This window comes from Mytilus edulis, chromosome 13 (assembly GCF_963676685.1).
Source record: "Mytilus edulis chromosome 13, xbMytEdul2.2, whole genome shotgun sequence".
NCBI classification, from domain to species: Eukaryota; Metazoa; Mollusca; class Bivalvia; order Mytilida; family Mytilidae; genus Mytilus; species Mytilus edulis.
The window spans coordinates 9425959-9444078 of NC_092356.1; the positions used below are offsets into that span (position 1 = coordinate 9425959).

At 33.1% G+C, this 18120-nt stretch overlaps 2 protein-coding genes across 10 annotated transcripts in view; one reads left to right on the top strand and one right to left on the bottom strand.

The window, feature by feature from the left end:
- LOC139500033 (ATP-dependent translocase ABCB1-like) overlaps window positions 1–18120 on the bottom strand; it is a 65930-nt gene that overhangs the window by 12929 nt on the left and 34881 nt on the right. For 7 of the 9 annotated variants that reach the window (XM_071288735.1, XM_071288738.1, XM_071288733.1 and 4 more), the window contains 8 exons: window positions 17675–17845; window positions 16126–16309; window positions 14885–14908; window positions 12401–12603; window positions 11863–12009; window positions 11202–11291; window positions 9445–9606; window positions 1218–1350 (listed from right to left, as the gene is read on the bottom strand). In XM_071288735.1, the coding sequence (XP_071144836.1) occupies window positions 1218–1350; window positions 9445–9606; window positions 11202–11291; window positions 11863–12009; window positions 12401–12603; window positions 14885–14908; window positions 16126–16309; window positions 17675–17845 (1114 nt within the window). The remainder of the gene's footprint in view (window positions 1–1217; window positions 1351–9444; window positions 9607–11201; window positions 11292–11862; window positions 12010–12400; window positions 12604–14884; window positions 14909–16125; window positions 16310–17674; window positions 17846–18120) is intronic. The other 2 variants (XM_071288736.1, XM_071288734.1) reach the window with 1 other exon arrangement.
- Window positions 3110–4352, top strand: LOC139501813 (uncharacterized). Its single transcript, XM_071291031.1, has 2 exons — window positions 3110–4202; window positions 4337–4352. Exons 1-2 carry the CDS (start codon window positions 3211–3213, stop codon window positions 4350–4352), a joined length of 1008 nt encoding a protein of 335 aa, XP_071147132.1. The 5' UTR covers window positions 3110–3210.

An 18120-nucleotide genomic window follows, 5' to 3' on the forward strand; every position in this document is an offset into this window, starting at 1 on the left:
TTTGTAGAAGACTTTTCACCGTAACACTATAATTTCTGTCCAAAAAGTAAAATCTCAAAAATACTAAACTCCTGAGGAAAATTAAAAATTGATAGTCCCTAATGAAATGTCAAAATCTCAAACACATCAGACAAATGGATAACAACAGTCATATTCCTGACTTGGTGCAGATATTTTCTTATGTAGAATGTGGTAGATAAATCATTGTTTTATATATAGCTAGCTAGACCTCTCCCTTGTAACAATTATGGAACTACATGTTTCAAAGCGACACGAATGGCCCAGTCTAAAAAAGTTGAAAAATCTGCAATTCTAATAACACATGTGGACACAAACATAATGGTAGTCTCACATGTCAAAAATCAGCTCAAAATCTGGAGGCGTATAGAAAAATAGTCTGTATAACTGTGTTTTTTAACGATTTATCAAAGTCCTTAGCCAGTAATTTCGGCAAAAATGAGCTGAGCAGAACAAAACTTAAACTTAATCTGTAACTCATCTTGGTTTACTTACATGCCAACAAAAAATCATCCCAATATCTGAAAGCGTTTAGAAAAAAAGTCTGTATAACTGTGCTTTTCAACAATTTATCAAAGTCCATAGCCAGTAATTTCGGCAAAAATTAACCGAGCAGAACAAAACTTAAACTTAATCTGTAACTCATCTTGGTTTACTTACATGCCAACGAAAAATCATTTCAATATCTGAAAGCGTTTAGAAAAAAAGTCTGTATAACTGTGCTTTTCAACAATTTATCAAAGTACAAAGCCCATAATTTCAGCACAAATTAGCAGAGCAGAACAAAACTTAAACTTGATCTGTAAGTCATCTTGGTTAACTCACATGCCAAAATTCATAACAATATCTGAAAGCGATTAGAAAAAAAGTCTGTAAAACTGTGCTTTTCAACAATTTATCAAAGTCCAAATCCCATAATTTTGGTAAAAATTAGCGGAGCGGAACGAAACATGATCTGTAACTCATCATGGTTAACTCACACACCAAAATTCAGCCCAATATCTGAAGGTGTTTAGAAAAAAACTCTGTATAATGGTTTGTTGCGGAATGATGGAATGACGGAATTACGGAATGACTGACAAGGGTCAAACTATATGGGCACCGACAACTTCATTGTGGGGCCATAAAAATCTTAACTGATGGCATTTATCCACAGTGTGCCTCAAACTTAAATCCTTAAAGTCATGTAACTAACTTACTTGCAAAACCAATTATTGGTACAATGCCAAGTACAACAAGAGCTAGAGCCCACCCATAATAAAAGGCTATAACCAGGGCTGCTACCAGTCCAAACATTGACTGGAAAACCATTCCAATTCTCACACCTGTTGCCTGAAAACAATAACAATGATATTTAGTTTAAACATATTTATTTATAGTGGATTGGGAAACAAGTTATTGCAACTTATAATAATTCCTTTTCACTTTGCAGGTGCGGGTGGTGCCTTGTAGTAGCATTAGCCTGCTCTTTTACGAAATCTTACTAGGGTGTCTTTAAGGTGCAAGAGATATGGCTCTCTCTTAACACGGGTCAGCCTTTTATCATCCCATTCCAATGGACTATCATGATCCTTTCCTCAAGACCATACTCACAAATGGTGTCAAGGGAGAGACGAAAATTCAGTCCCTGAAATTAACTCCACTGAGCAAGGATCGAAACCAGGAACCTTTTTGGTCGAGCCTTCAACTTTAGTCGAAAAAGCGAGACTAAGTGATCCTACATTCCGTCGTCATCATTGTCGGTGGCCACAAATATTCACTCTGTGGTTAAAGTTTTTGAAATTTTAATAACTTTCTTAAACTATCCTAGATTTCTACTAAACTTGAACAGAAGCTTTATTTTTATCATAAATAAAGACAACAGTAGTATACTGCTGTTCAAAACTCGTAAATCCATGGACAAAAAACAAAATCGGGGTAACAAACTAAAACTGAGGGAAACGCATCAAATATAAAAGGAGAACAACGACACAACATTAAAATGTAACACACACAGAAATGGACTAAGCATTAGACAAAATCCGATGAGAATAACAAATATAACATCAAAACCAAATACATGAATTTGGGATAGAAAAGTACTGTGACACGTCTTATAGTAATGTGACACGTCTTATAGTAATGTGAATTCACACTCAAATATAAGAAAAAACAAACAACACAACGGAAACACAACATTAAAATGTAACACACACAGAAACGAACTATAATATAACAATGGCCATATTCCTGACTTGGTACAGGACATTTTTAAAGAAAAAAATGGTAGGTTGAACCTGGTTTTGTGGCATGCCAAACCTCGCACTTTAATGGCAATGTTAAATATAACATTAAAATGATAACATAATATTACAGGACTACAATACAAATAAATAGAACATATTAGACAAAGAAACACATGGATAATAGCTAACAAAAGGCATCAGGTTTAAAATTCAATACGCCAGAAACGCGCCTAATGTCCACACAAGACTCACCAGTGACGCCCATAAATAAAAGTTCGAAAGTCAAAACAAGTACAAAGTTGTACAGCACTGAGGATCAAAAGTTCAAAAAGGTTGTGCCAAATACGGCTAGGGTTTTATGCATAGGATAAGAACATCCTTATTATTTAGAACAATTTATGCTAATTGCAAACAGTAAATCTAATCAAATGAATATAAAAGATATACATGATAAAACTGAAGTATTAACTAATTACAGAAAACAAAACCCAGATACATTACATAGACCAACACAAAAAATACACACACCCGACAAATGAAAAAAAGTGACGTCACATACGAAGTGGTGAAAAGGCACAAAAATTACATCACATTTGAAATTCTGAAACAGCACAAAAATGACGTCACATTTGAATGACTAAAACTATATCTCAAAAATAAGATAGAATTAAGATTGATTTAAGATTTAATAAGTCCAATCTACCCAGAATCACATGAGTGAACAATCGATCACGTGACACAAATCAGAACGAGGTTGATCCTTTCATAAGCAAATTGGAACTTATTTTGTGAGGAAAAATTATTCGAATTATGGATTTTATTCTATGATCTGTCAGGAAATTGTATTTTATATTGGATTTATGTGATTATAGTAAAACAGATATCGTAAAAATACGTTTGAAAATTATAAAGTAAAGATTATATCTCAGTTTACGATTTCGAAAACTGAGGGCACGTGTTTCCCAGAATGGCGGAGGAATTTACGATAGAACCTATCCAAGTGGAAGATTGCAATATATTTGAAAATCAAACAGTTATTGTGAATGATGATGGTTCTCTTCAAATCATTGGAGCTCCATCAGATAATGTGGCGAAAAATAGTGCTACTTCTATGTTTTCTGGAAAAATTAAAAAAGGAGGGGCTACGAGTACGAGTACCGCTACTTCTGACCAAACAAATAGGGCGGATTTAATTGGAATGTACCAGGAGCAGATGATCAATAATCAGAAACTTATTTTGGAACAAAAGAGAGCAATTAACGCTCTGACTAAATCTGTTTCAGAGATAAAAAATGCGTGTATTCAAAACAAACGCGCACCGGTTACAGCTTCCAGTACGCATGCGCGTAGCAAGGTCAACAGGTCACCAAGTAGTGTAAACACAGCTGATAGTTTTTATGACAGCATATCGGAAGAAGAATCCGAAGGAGATTTTGAATCGTCAAATAAAGATGAGGAAGGTGAACCAAAGAGTAAACAGAGAAAAGTGGAAATTGCACCGACTAAGTTTGAGAAGATTAAAAGAGTAGAAAGTGTTCTTTCCAAAAAGCCTAAATTGGGGCCTTCTGTACACGAGAAAATAGCGAAAATCGTAAACCAAGGATCCGAGTCTACGGTAGACCATAGGAGCAAAGAGGTACAAGAGCTATTAGAAAAATATGTTAGACCCGAGAATTGTGATTATTTGGAAGTGCCTATGGTCAATAAAGTTTTATGGACTTCGAAAGAGACTGACAAACGTTTAAAAGACTCTGATCGGAATTTTCAGAGAACTCAAGGTTATTTAGTGAATGGGATGATTCCTCTGGTTTTGTTGATGGACAAAAGTTTGAAAAGCTCAACAGAGGAATCTGAAGAAAATTTCGAATTGGCACTTGATTCTTTGAATATGTTACTGTATGCACACAGAGACATGTCTAGTCAGCGGGAAAGATTACTGACTCCAGCACTTGACAAAAAGTACTATGTTCTTTCCAATGAAGGGGAAAAGATTTCTTCAAAGTATCTGTTTGGGGAACAGGAGGACCTCGAAAAGAGAAATAAAGAAATTGACGACAGTGTTAAACTGGGGAAAAAGATTGGTTATACTAAAGGTTTTGGAAAAGATAAAACAAGAGAGCCTGAGAAATCAAACAGAGACAACAATAAGAGCAATGGGTTTAACAGTGGTTATAGCAGTGGTTTTAAAAGTTCTTTTTTAGCCAAACGGGCCCAGATCAACCGAGAGGGAAAGAAAAACAAGAAAGGCAAGGGAAATCTGGGCCACAAGAAACACTAGTCACAAAAGATAATGTAAGTACTTTTATGGTTAATGAATTACATCATCTTAAAAATTTACCTGCCAATTTTGTAGCAGGAAAAATTTCAAACTGTTTACCAGTATGGAAAAACATTACAAGTGACATTAACCTCTTGAGCATTGTGTCTCAAGGTTATCACTTAGAATTTGAGACTGAACCTTGTAATAAATGTTCACGTAAAGAAAAAATAATTTAATGACACTGAGCAACTCATTATTGATGACCTGCTATCAAATTTGTTGAATAAAAGTGTCATTGAATTTACTAACCATCAGTTTGGGGAAGTTGTATCTCACATTTTTATAAGACCTAAACCTGATGGATCTCATAGACTTATTCTCAATTTAAGTAATTTAAATGAACATTTGGAGTATAAACATTTTAAAATGGAAACTTTCAAGTCAGCTGTAGAATTAGTAAAACAAAACTGCCTCTTTTCTAGACTGGACATTAAAGATGCTTTTTATAGTCTAAAAATTAGTCTTGAGGACAGAAAATATTTAAGATTTAAATGGAAAGAAAACTTTTTTCAGTTTACTGCTATGCCTAACGGTTTATCGTCCGCTCCTAGAGTGTTCACAAAACTACTAAAACCAGTGCTCTCCTCTTTGAGGAAAGAAGGATATGTAAATTGTGCATATATAGATGATATTTTACTCATCAGTGACTCACATGAAGAATGCAGTAATAATGTAAAAAGCTCTTTGATGTTATTTGATAGCTTAGGATTTACTATACACGATAAGAAATCAGTTGTTACACCAACTACAAAAATTGAGTTTTTAGGGTTTGAAATAAACTCAGTTAATATGACTGTTAGACTAACCGCTAAGAAAGTGGCGAACATTGTAAATTTAAGTGTTGACATGTTGGGAAAAGTATTTATTACTGTGCGTGAGTTTGCTAAGCTAATTGGGAAATTAGTTGCAGCTGAACATGGTGTTTTATATGCACCTTTGTTTTACAAAACCTTAGAAATACAAAAAGACTTTGAGTTAAAAATAAATAAAGGACATTTTGAAAGCAAAATGAAGCTTTCAAAGGAATCTAGAGACTGTATAAATTGGTGGATTCTCAATTTACCATATAGTTTCAAACCTATTGTATTCAAATCGCCAGACAGAAAAATTGAGTCGGATAGTAGTATGATAGGATATGGTGCACATGATGTTACAAATAATTTGGATATGTCAGGTATTTGGTCGAAAGAGGAGAGACAAAAACATATAAATTATCTTTAGCTAAAGGCAGCCTTTTTGGCCTTAAGACAATTTTGTGAAAATTCACACGGAGAACATGTCCAATTATTTCTGGATAACACTACAGCTATAAAATATTTGAATAAAATGGGCGGAAGAAAAACATCACTTAATAGACTAGCTAAACAAATTTGGTTATGGTGTATGCATAGGAAAATTTGGTTAAGTGTTTTCTTCATAAAAGGAAAGTTAAACATTAAAGCAGATGCACTTAGCAGGCAAAAGCTTAATGCTGATATGGAATGGATGATAGTAGACAATATATTTGCTCAAATCATGGACAAGTTTGGACCTTGTGACATTGACCTTTTTGCCTAAAAATGTAATTACAGGTTAGATAAGTATGTTTCATTTGGACCAGATGTTAAGGCTTTTGCAGTTAATGCTTTCTCTTTGAACTGGAGTGATTATTACGCATATATTTTTCCACCGTTCAGTGTATTGAGTGCTGTATTACAGAAAATTTGTCTAGAAAGAGCAACAGCAGTGGTGATAGCTCCGTTATTTTCGACACAACCTTGGTTTCCTGTGATGCTGAAATTAGTATGCAAACAACCCTACATTCTACCAAAAGTTCAAAATATCTTCCAAATCCAAAAACAAGTCAAAATCATCAGTTAAAAAATATGAGACTGGGAGTTTTCATGGTCTCAGGGGAAAATTGTGTGAAAGAGGCCTTTCAAAAGACGCCGCCAATATCATCATTGGATCATGGAGAAAAAGTACACAAAAACAATATGGGTCATATATCCAAAAGTGGATGCTTTTTTGTAACAAGGAAAAGATTAATCAATTTAATCCATCTATAAACAATGTTCTAAAGTTTCTTTTCAATTTATTTGAAAATGGATTGGGTTACAGTGCTTTAAATACTGCTAAATCTGCTGTGTCAAGTTTTGTGTATTTGATAACTAATGTTCAAATTGGAAAACATGTCCAAGTAAAACAGTTTATGAAGGGAATTTTTAACAAAAGACCTTCTCTTCCAAAATATAATGTCACTTGGAACATTGAAATTGTTTTAAAGTTCTTAAAAAGTTTGAAACCAGTGAAAGATATTTCATTAAAGAAGTTAACATTAAAATTGGTAATGTTGTTGGCTTTGACAACAGGACAAAGAATCCAAAGTTTGTTTCTTATTGACATTCGTAACCTTGAATTAGGAGAAACATATGTAAAAATTAGATATGGAGATTTGCTCAAACAAACAAGACCAGGATATCAGTTGTCAGAATTGTTTATTGAGGCATATAAACCAGATTATAGAATATGTGTTGTGTATACCTTAAATGAATATTTAGAAAGAACAGCAGCACTTAGAAATGATGTAACACAATTATTTGTAAGTCATCAAAAACCGCACAAAGCTGTCAAAAAGTGTACTATAGCTAGCTGGATTAAAAAAGTTCTTGCTTTAGCAGGCATCGATATGACTATTTTCTCGCCTCATAGCACAAGAGGAGCTTGTACTTCTAATGTGAGTGGTAAGATACCTATAGATACTATTCTAAGAACAGCAGGATGGAGAAAAGATAGTGTTTTTAGAAAACATTACAAACGACCCACTACTAATGACAGTACATTTAGTAATGAAGTCTTAAATTCAAATGAAAAATAAATGTTGTAAATATCATGTGTATATAAAGGATATATATTTTACAAATACTATTGGAAAGATACAGTTGTACATATATATCAAAACGGTGGAAATTCAAAATTTTACCATGCTTTACACCTTGTGAATTGGAGTTCAATTTGTTATAACAGAATATGATAAAAGTACAGAAAACTGAACTCTAAAGACTCATGTGATTCTGGGTAGATTGGACTTATTAAATTAACAAATTAAACAAAACTTACCTAAGTTGAAGTTTGATGTTAATTTGGTACGGTCCAATCTCCCAGAATAACATGCCCGCCCGTGATTGTGTTTATGCCCTCCCAGTGGATGTGAATTTCAGTTTCCTGACTTTTCCTCTGAAGTCTGATTTGTGTCACGTGATCGATTGTTCACTCATGTTATTCTGGGAGATTGGACCTTACCAAATTAACATCAAACTTCAACTTAGGTAAGTTTTGTTTAATTTGTTAATTATATTTGAACTAAATACTGATATTTTACATTTAATAACAATGCACATTGCAATACTTATTAATAGCAAATTAAGGTAGCAATTAACTATATTATACAGCTATGTCCGGTTTGTTTTGAATCTAACTTCAATAAAAGCATTGTACAGATTACGTTGAACAAAATCAAATCTAATAAATGAAGGCAGTGATTAATTTTCTTTACCATAACACATGAATATAATAGAAAAGACGTCAACACATTTGACAAAATCCGATGAGAATTTTGTAAAAATAAAATTCCATTTTTTCCATATTTTACTTATAAATGGACTTAGTTTTTCTGCTAGAAAACATTACATTCACTCTGTGGTTAAACTTTTTAAAATTTTAATAACTTTCTTAAAATATCCTGGGTTGGTACCAAACTTGGACAGAAGCTTGTTTGTGATCATAAGATAGTATCCAGAAGTAAATTTTGTGAAAAAAATTAATCCATTTTTCCGTATTTTACTTTTAAGGGGGCTCGCGGGTCTAAATCATTTGTTTTTCTTAATATAGGATTTCGCTATATTTTTCTATAAATAAACTTTAGCTATACTTAATATAAAAATAAAATTAAAAAATTGGGGTCACCGTACATTTATGCTCACAATCTGCCTTCAAAAGTAGCATTCATTTTTGTAAAGGCCGGTACTTTTTTTCTGTTGAACTAATAGGAGAAATAGAGGTAATATCGAAATAGAAAAAGAACTAAATTACAGAAATTGCTCAAGTTTTACAATACTTTAGTTTAAGTACAGCTTATTTGAAAATAATAATAAAAAATATAGGTCACGGATGAGTTAAAAAAGATATTTCAATTTTAATGCCAAACAATGGCATTTTTGCAACAAAGGGAGATAATTTTGAGCTTTTTCAATGATATATACATTTTAAAAGTCATCTGGGACCAACACGAATTGATTTTTTTGGTTGATTTTTGTGTACCATATGATAAAGTAACAACTAATAAAGTAATAAATAAAATATGTAATGAAAAAAAAATTCTGAAATTTTTATACCCTATTTTCTGCCATGAAACAACACATTCACTCTAGATCTGTGGTTAAACTTTTTAAAATTTTAATAACTTTCTTATACTATTTTGGATTTGTACCAAACTTGGACAGAAGCTTGTTTATGATCAAAAGCTATTTTTTTTTTTTTTAATAGTATCTAGAAGTAAATTTTGTTTTTTTCCAGTTAACATTACATTCAGTCTGCAGTTAAATTTTTTTTAAACATTTATTAGATTCATAAACTATCCTGGATTTTTTACCAAACTTAGACAGAAGCTTCTTGCAATCAAAAGATAGTATCAACCGGAATATTTTATTGATTTATTTCTTCATTTTTGTTGAGCCTGTGATTAACAGAATGAGTAGGCGAGACACTGGGTTCCGCGGAACCCTTAAGAATTTTTGTTAATAGTGACCAATAATTCTTTTTAAAATTCTGTGTATTTTGGTCTCTTGTGAAGAGTTGTCTCATTAGTAATCATACCACATCTTCTTTTTTATAATAACTTACTGTTTTAACTAAGGATGCATCTGTAGCCAGTCTAGTTGTTAGAGCTCCAGTGGAGTGGAACTTGTCATCATAGAAAGCTATATCTTGTCTCATGTAGGCATTAAATGTACCAAGTCTGAGTCGCTGGGTTAATCTCTCACCAGATATACCAAAACTAGAAGCCTAAAACAAAAACAAACATGTCAAGGTCAAGAAGAAATATTCAAAAATTCATCACAATATCAAAATGAATTTATGAAACTGCAAAAATAAAATCACAATGAAGTAGGCTTGAAAGGTCAAGGTCAAAAACAAATTCTTACAAATAATTAGGTTTGCAGTACTGGAAAGGAGAGTTAGAAACTGGTCCAGTGCAGGTATAACGTCGTAACTACAATCCCCTTCCCTTTCATGAATGTGACCTACCGAATTAGACTATTTACAGGATTTGTAATCACATAAGCAACACGACAGGTGCCACATGTGGAGCAGGATCTGCTTACCCTTCCGGAGCACCTGATATCACCCCTAGTTTTGGTGGGGTTCGTGTTGTTTATTCTTTAATTTTCTATGTTGTGTCATGTGAACTATTGTTTTTCTGTTTGTCTTTTTTCATTTTTAGCCATGGCGTTTTCAGTTTGTTTTAGATTTATGAGTTTGACTGTCCCTTTGGTATCTTTCGTCCCTCTTTTATAAAATTATAAACATGTAAAATGTGAACAGTTATGACAAAACTTTAAATGAAGCATTCTAATTGATCTCTTTCCTTCATTTTGAGTATGAAATAACACTTCAAAAGAGAAAGTAACAGCAAGAATAATTTCAAACTGTATTGTTTCAAAATAACGAGTCATGATTTTTTTACAAGATGGGCTTGAAAACGAAATATTTTTTTCGTGAGATCTATCAAAAAGATTATTAACTAGCTCTCAAAATACATAATTACAATTGCATATCAATCATTCTTGTTTTTATTACCCTGTTCATAAATTCAGTGGGATAATTCCTAAATATATTTGTTAACACCTATGTCCTTAAGTGTCTTGCGGATAGTTGTCTCATTGGCAATTATACCACATCTCCTTATCTTATCTTTGCAGAGAAACATCTTAAAATTCTAAAATTCAAATTAGATCTTGAAAATTATATTTTTGAAACTAACTCAAGATCACCCCAGGACTGTTTTTCTACTTAATATAAACATTATGAATGTAGAAAACTGTATTTTTAAAATTATCTATCGTTGGCAATAACAGGTTTAAATTATCTTTAGTTGGCAATAACCATTTGGTCCAAGGACACAGTTATCGTCCTTTGGTTTTCGTTGTCTACAAATATAGACCCTAGTGTGAACAGTGTATAACTTGCATTTTTTATGATACACTTTCCCAATTTATTTCTTGATATATTTAATGCATGAAATATTAAATATGGGATAATTACATGTTAAAAATATTTGACTGCTGAATCTTTATGTTAAGTAGTAATTTGGTCCAGTTAAAAAAGGTCAAATTTTATTACGTCTTAAGCTGTCAAACTGAATTTTAGACCCCCTTAACATAAAATCATCAATATTTTTTGAGTAAGATTTAATAGAAGGTTCTATAAATTTGATATTATTTGTCCCAGTAGTAGTACACGACACTGTAAAAATCTTTTTGGGATAGAGCAGGTGCAATTTTTTTTTAATTGAATCTATTGTCTAAAAGAAATACACTATGAAATAGCTGTGTTCTCATGCCATTTTAAATTATCAATAGTTGGCAATAACCTCTTACCTGTACAAAATAGACCAGAAAGTTTATTCCTCCAAGTGCCAAAAACATCATGCTCCATAAAAGTCCATTATTTCCTAGCTCTATAAATACCTGAAAAAAGATATTAAAATGGTAGTTTATAGATAATAACCTTTTTAGTGTATACATTTTTGTATATATAATGATCAAAGGAAGTAAATGAGAATCTGGTTTTTTTTTTATGGCCATTCATGGATAGAAACATTTTCTTCCATAATATATTCAAATAACTGTAAATTCAGAAGTTATTGCGATAAGCTAGTATAGCAATAATAAGAACTCGCATACTATTTTTTTTTTTACATGTATCTGTATGCAGATTATCCTAAATCTTCTTAATGATATTATCAATTTTAAATTCTAGATTTGTTTAATTTTACCTATGTATACATCCTTAAAGTCCAAAAAATGGTCATAATCATCGTATTTTGACAACAACTGCAAAATGTTTTATCTTTGGAGCCTATAACGCAGGCTCTTGATGTGATTTGTTTTAACTAGCATATAGACTTTTGAAATTGATTCATTTAAGAACAAAATTGTATCCTTTATAACATTTTATAATATAGGTGAAATTCAATGGCAAAGTTTGCCCAATGTGACATTTGACCTTTGTCGATCATCTTGGAAATTGTTCAGTTACCTTAATCATTTCTCCAAAGAATATAGCAAATGCTGGCATCGTACATCCAGCGACACAAGATGCCATAATCCCAAGCACAATAAATCCACATTCTGGTTGATTTTCATGGATCATACGGAAGTACCTCGGTGGTTCATATTCTTCTTGCTGTAAAAACAAAACATATTTGTAGAAACATAAAATACATTTGTAATAAGTTTATGTTAATCTACCATAAAATGTTGACACAAAGATATGGAAACCTACTGTAAATTCAGGACGTATTGCATGCATTTATTATTGTCATAAAGACTGAAATGCGATTTTAATTTTTGCGATATTGTGAAAATCCTGTTTAATTCATATAAAAAATTGAAAAATGTGAGTTTAAATTCTTGTGATTATAACCCTGTAACATTTTTCACAATAATAAAAACCTCGCCATAATTTCTGAATTGACAGTATTTTGGAACATACAGACTGACAAGGGTAAACCTGAATACCCCATTCACTTAGCAGAAGACTAACTGGGAACAAAAAGCTTTGCATCATATCTTACTTCTTCAGGCTCCTCTTCTTTGTCAGTTTTGTCCTTCCCATCAGACAGTCCTGATGTCTGTCGGGAGAGTTGTCGAGACAATTTTTGTGGTGATTTGTCGTCTGATGAAGTAGATTTGATTCTTGATCTTTGTCGTTTAACTGTTTGATCTGGTACAGCATCTGCGGCTTCCTCTTCCTCATCCTCCTCTAGTGCTAACTCAGCTATAAAGTTAAAAACAAACAATTACTGTGGATTCATTAACATTTGTTGGATACCAATTTTCGTGGATTTCGTGGGTACATTAGGGAACCATAAATTTAGATATTCAGCGAATTGCAAATTTTCTAAAGGAATGTATGCAGTCTTTGGCAAAACCACGAAATCAAATATCCACGAATATGCAAGTTTTCCTCAAACCACGAAAATTAGTATCCACTAAAAAATAAATGAATCCACAGTATATGGCTGTGAAATTCAATACCAATTTTATGAAAATTGACCTCTTGTTTATATTTTGTGATTGAATATTTTCTTCAAATTCGTTTCAAATGTTAACTTTTATATTAAAAACATAGTTATTGATAATATTGTAAACAAAAATAGTTTTGCCTTCTTGATGTCAAGATTTAAATATTCTCTATAATATTAAAATTAAAGAATTTCAAAAACATGAAAATTCAAAAAATGTTCAAGGAACTGTTTTTTGGCACCAAAAACCTATTTTTTAATGTCATACACATTTTACGTGAAGTCTTCTAGAAATGAGGACACTTAACAAAAAAATTGTAAGGGTTCCACAGAATCCAGTGTCTCGCCTACTTTTGCTGTTAGTTCGATCTAAACAAGAATGTGTCCAAAGTACATGGATGCCCCACTCGCACTATCATTTTCCATGTTCAATGGACCGTGAAAATGGGTAAAAAATATAATTAGGCATTAAAATTAAAAAGATCATATCATAGGGAACATTTGTACTAAGTTTAAAGTTGATTGGACTTCAACTTCATCAAAAACTACCTTGACCAAAAACTTTAACCTGAAACTCGCACTTTCATTTTCTATGTTCAATGGACCGTGAATTAGGGGTCAAAAGTTTAATTTGTCTTAATATTAGAAAGATCATATCATAAGGAACATATGTACTAAGTTTCAAGTTGATTGGACTTCAGCTTCATTAAAAACTACCTTGACCAAAAACTTTAACCTGAGGCGGGACAGACGGACGAACGAACAGACGGACAGACAGACGGACGAACGGACGCACAGACCAGAAAACATAATGCCCCTCTACTATCGTAGGTGGGGCATAACAAAAATGGGGAAAAGTTTTATAAAAATTTTCTTCTAGATACTATCATTTGATTTTTAGAAGCTGGTGTTCATGCTGGGTAAAACTCCAGAATGGTTTTATGAATCTAATAAATGTTTTAAAAACTTTAACTGCAGACTATGCAATATATTAACTGGAAGAACAACTAAGTCCATTTATAAGTAATATACGGAAAAACAGGAAATAAATTTTAACAAAACTTTTTTCTAGATATTAGCTTTTTATCATAAACAAGCTTCTGTCCAAGTTTGGTACAAATCCAGGATAGTTTAAGAAAGTTATTATTTTTTTAGTCAATTTAACATTTCTAAACCTTTAATACAGTAAAAAATTGGTGATAAAAGGGACATTCAAACTTTGCCATGGCAAAAAAAAAGTAAAGACAAAAATACAAACAACAGTCTACAAAATAATACATAGAAAAAGAAAAAGTGACGAAAACCAACCCAACAAAATCCAGGGGTATCTCAGATAATAAGGAAGGATGAATAGTTCTTGCTCTACATGCAACACTGGAAGGAAAATGTGGAAATTTCATGAAATCTAAGGACAATTTAGGTGTGCTTCATGCATGTGATTATTTGGATCTCTAACATGTTTGTACAATGTATGATTCGTGCAGGCAATCTGAACTTTCACCAGTGTTTTATCCTTTTATCTAAAATTCTTAACGTTATAATCATTGAAAAAACAGCTTTAAGATGGAGATAAAAAGAGTTTCCTTTCAAATAATGAAATGTATGGAAAAACAGATATAATTAAGGCCACTTACTTTGGCCCCCATTCATTCAAAATAAAAAGTGTATGATGAATCTATTTAATAACACCTTCTGTAGTCATAAACCTTTAGAGCACTTATCTTACTCACTAGACTCAGAAATCAACCTCAAAATACTGGATTTTGTGTTTTGAGCCAAATCTGGTGCTCTGAGTACTTAGTAAAGTTTTATGACAGAGAACATTTATCCAACAGATCTCAGTATTTAAATTTTTGAATTGTGGCCTACTATATAGGGCTTTAAACTTATTGCTTTTCTTACAAAACTGAAAAATGATGACTAAGGGTCCCTTTGGGCCTAGGAAAAAAAAGGTTTTACAGAATCATGCGATATCATAATGCAACAGCTTGAAGATAATTGTTATGTATGTGCTCCAGGGAAAACTGTACTCACCGTCCTCATACTCATTTTGAAATCCTGAAAATACGTTCATTCTTTGATATTATATCTTATCATTCTAAAGGATTAATCAGTTTCTTAGGGATTATCATTCTAAATGATTAATCCGTTTCTTAGGGATTATCATTCTAAAGGATTAATCCGTTTCTTAGGGATTATCATTCTAAAGGATTTATCCGTTTCTTAGGGATTATCATTCTAAAGGATTTATCCGTTTCATAGGGATTATCATTCTAAAGGATTAATCCGTTTCTTAGGGATTATCATTCTAAAGGATTAATCCGTTTCTTAGGGATTATCATTCTAAAGGATTAATCCGTTTCTTAGGGATTATCATTCTAAAGGATTTATCCGTTTCTTAGGGATTATCATTCTAAAGGATTAATCCGTTTCATAGGGATTATCATTCTAAAGGATGTATCAGTTTCTTAGGGATTATCATTCTAAAGGATTTATCAGTTTCTTAGGGATTATCATTCTAAAGGATTAATCAGTTTCATAGGGATTATCATTCTAAAGGATTAATCAGTTTCTTAGGGATTATCATTCTAAAGGATTAATCAGTTTCTTAGGGATTATCATTCTAAAGGATTAATCAGTTTCTTAGAGATTATCATTCTAAAGGATTAATCAGTTTCTTAGGGATTATCATTTTAAAGGATTTATCAGTTTTTTAGAGATTATCATTCTAAAGGATTTATCAGTTTCTTAGGGATTATCATTCTAAAGGATTAATCAGTTTCTTAGGGATTATCATTCTAAAGGATTTATCAGTTTTTTTAGAGATTATCATTCTAAAGGATTTATCAGTTTCTTAGGGATTATCATTCTAAAGGATTAATCAGTTTCTTAGGGATTATCATTCTAAAGGATTAATCAGTTTCTTAGAGATTATCATTCAGAAGATCCATGTAATATTTGCCACTTGATATTAACCATCAATTCATCCTCTTTTTCTGTACTTACAATGTTCTCTTCAGCTTTTCTTATTCATTTGTTATTAACAAACCAGTTCAAAACTTATCATTATTACAACTGTGAACTATATCTTCAAAAAGTTCAAACACATCAAACAACTGGATAACAAGTGTCCTTTTCCTGGCTTGGTACAGTCATTTTCTTATGTAGAAAATGGTGGATAAAATCTGGTTTTGTAGCTAATTAAATGATTAAATACATATATGTAAGTGTAAAACCTACCTGACTACACACATATATTTAAGTGTAAAACCTACCTGTATCTTCATTAACCAATGTCTGTGCAGTGACCAGTGAATGATACAGTCCTTGTTTGTCCATCAGGTCACCATGTGTTCCCTGTTCTATGATCTCTCCTTTATCCACCACATATATAATGTCTGCTTTCTGTATGGTGGACAGACGATGTGCTATCACCAAGGTTGTTCTTCCCTGTCTTGCCTAAAATACAAACAACCAAAATTATTGTTTGTTTTTCTTGCCTAACCTGTGCATATGAGTAAAAGCATTTTAAAAATTGTGTTCAGCATGCTATGAAATGGCATTTCAAAACTTCAGAATTAAGATTTATTTCCAGGTTTGTATTTACATGAGCAACTTGATGGGTGTGTCATGTAGAGCACAATCTGTTTACCCTTCTGGAGCACTTAAGATCTCCCCCAGCAACATGATGGGTGTGTCATGTAGAGCACAATCTGTTTACCCTTCTGGAGCACTTAAGATCTCCCCCAGCAACATGATGGGTGTGTCATGTAGAGCACAATCTGCTTACCCTTCTGGAGCACTTAAGATCTCCCCCAGCAACACGATGGGTGTGTCATGTAGAGCACAATCTGTTTACCCTTCTGGAGCACTTAAGATCTCCCCCAGCAACATGATGGGTGTGTCATGTAGAGCACAATCTGCTTACCCTTCTGGAGCACTTAAGATCTCCCCGAGCAACATGATGGGTGTGTCATGTAGAGCACAATCTGTTTACCCTTCTGGAGCACTTAAGATCTCCCCCAGCAACATGATGGGTGTGTCATGTAGAGCACAATCTGTTTACCCTTCTGGAGCACTTAAGATCTCCCCCAGCAACATGATGGGTGTGTCATGTAGAGCACAATCTGTTTACCCTTCTGGAGCACTTAAGATCTCCCCCAGCAACATGATGGGTGTGTCATGTAGAGCACAATCTGTTTACCCTTCTGGAGCACTTAAGATCTCCCCCAGCAACATGATGGGTGTGTCATGTAGAGCACAATCTGCTTACCCTTCTGGAGCACTTAAGATCTCCCCCAGCAACATGATGGGCGTGTCATGTAGAGCACAATCTGCTTACCCTTCTGGAGCACTTAAGATCTCCCCCAGCAACAGCTTACCCTTTTGGAGCACTTAAGATCTCCCCCAGCAACATGATGGGTGTGTCATGTAGAGCACAATCTGCTTACCCTTCTGGATCACTTAAGATCTCCCCCAGTTTTGGTGGGATTCATGCTGCTCAGCCTTCAGTTTTCTATGTTGTGTTTCGTGTTGTTTGTCTTTTGGTCTTTTTCTTTTGTAGCAATGGCATTGTCAAGATTATTTTCAACTTATGAGTTTGAATATGGATTTAGTATCTTTCGCCCTTTTTTTTTAAATAGTTTGTTAGTTTCAAAACATTTGGTTAAAGCAAACTTAAGTTAGAGAGCGGAACCAACTTTGGGTCATATAGACGTACAGATGTACAGGTGGACAAGGGTAACACTTTATACCCCCTCCACAACGACAGGGCAATAAAAAGTTAACATTTCTTTAATTAGAGTATCATATATATAACTAAACCTTTTCTAGAGCTTCCTGTACAATGTTCTCACTCTCAGAGTCTAATGCAGATGTAGCTTCATCCAGCAATAGGATTCTTGGGTCTCTAATCAAAGCTCTGGCAATGGCTACTCGTTGTTTCTGTCCTCCTGATAACTGAGCTCCACGCTCTCCAACTAGTGTGTTGTAACTCTAAAAAAGTAAAATAAATAAACTAAAGGAACTTGGATTATTCTAGTACAGGTGCTGACATGCAACAAAGTTTAAACAGTGTGATAATGTATGCTGTATGGGTTAAAATTGTGTGGTTTTGTATACAGTATTGGGTTTTCTCATTGTTGAAGGACACATGGTTTCCTACAATTGCTTACATCCTTTTCATTTGAACTTTGGTGGTTAGTTGTCTCATTGGCAATCACACCATATTGCGGTTTTTTTCTGAACTAGCTCTATACAAGCAATCTCAT

Excerpts from the sequence above, each read along its gene's own strand:
- LOC139501813 (XM_071291031.1), top strand. The coding sequence starts at position 3,211 with ATGGCGGAGGAATTTACGATAGAACCTATCCAAGTGGAAGATTGCAAT.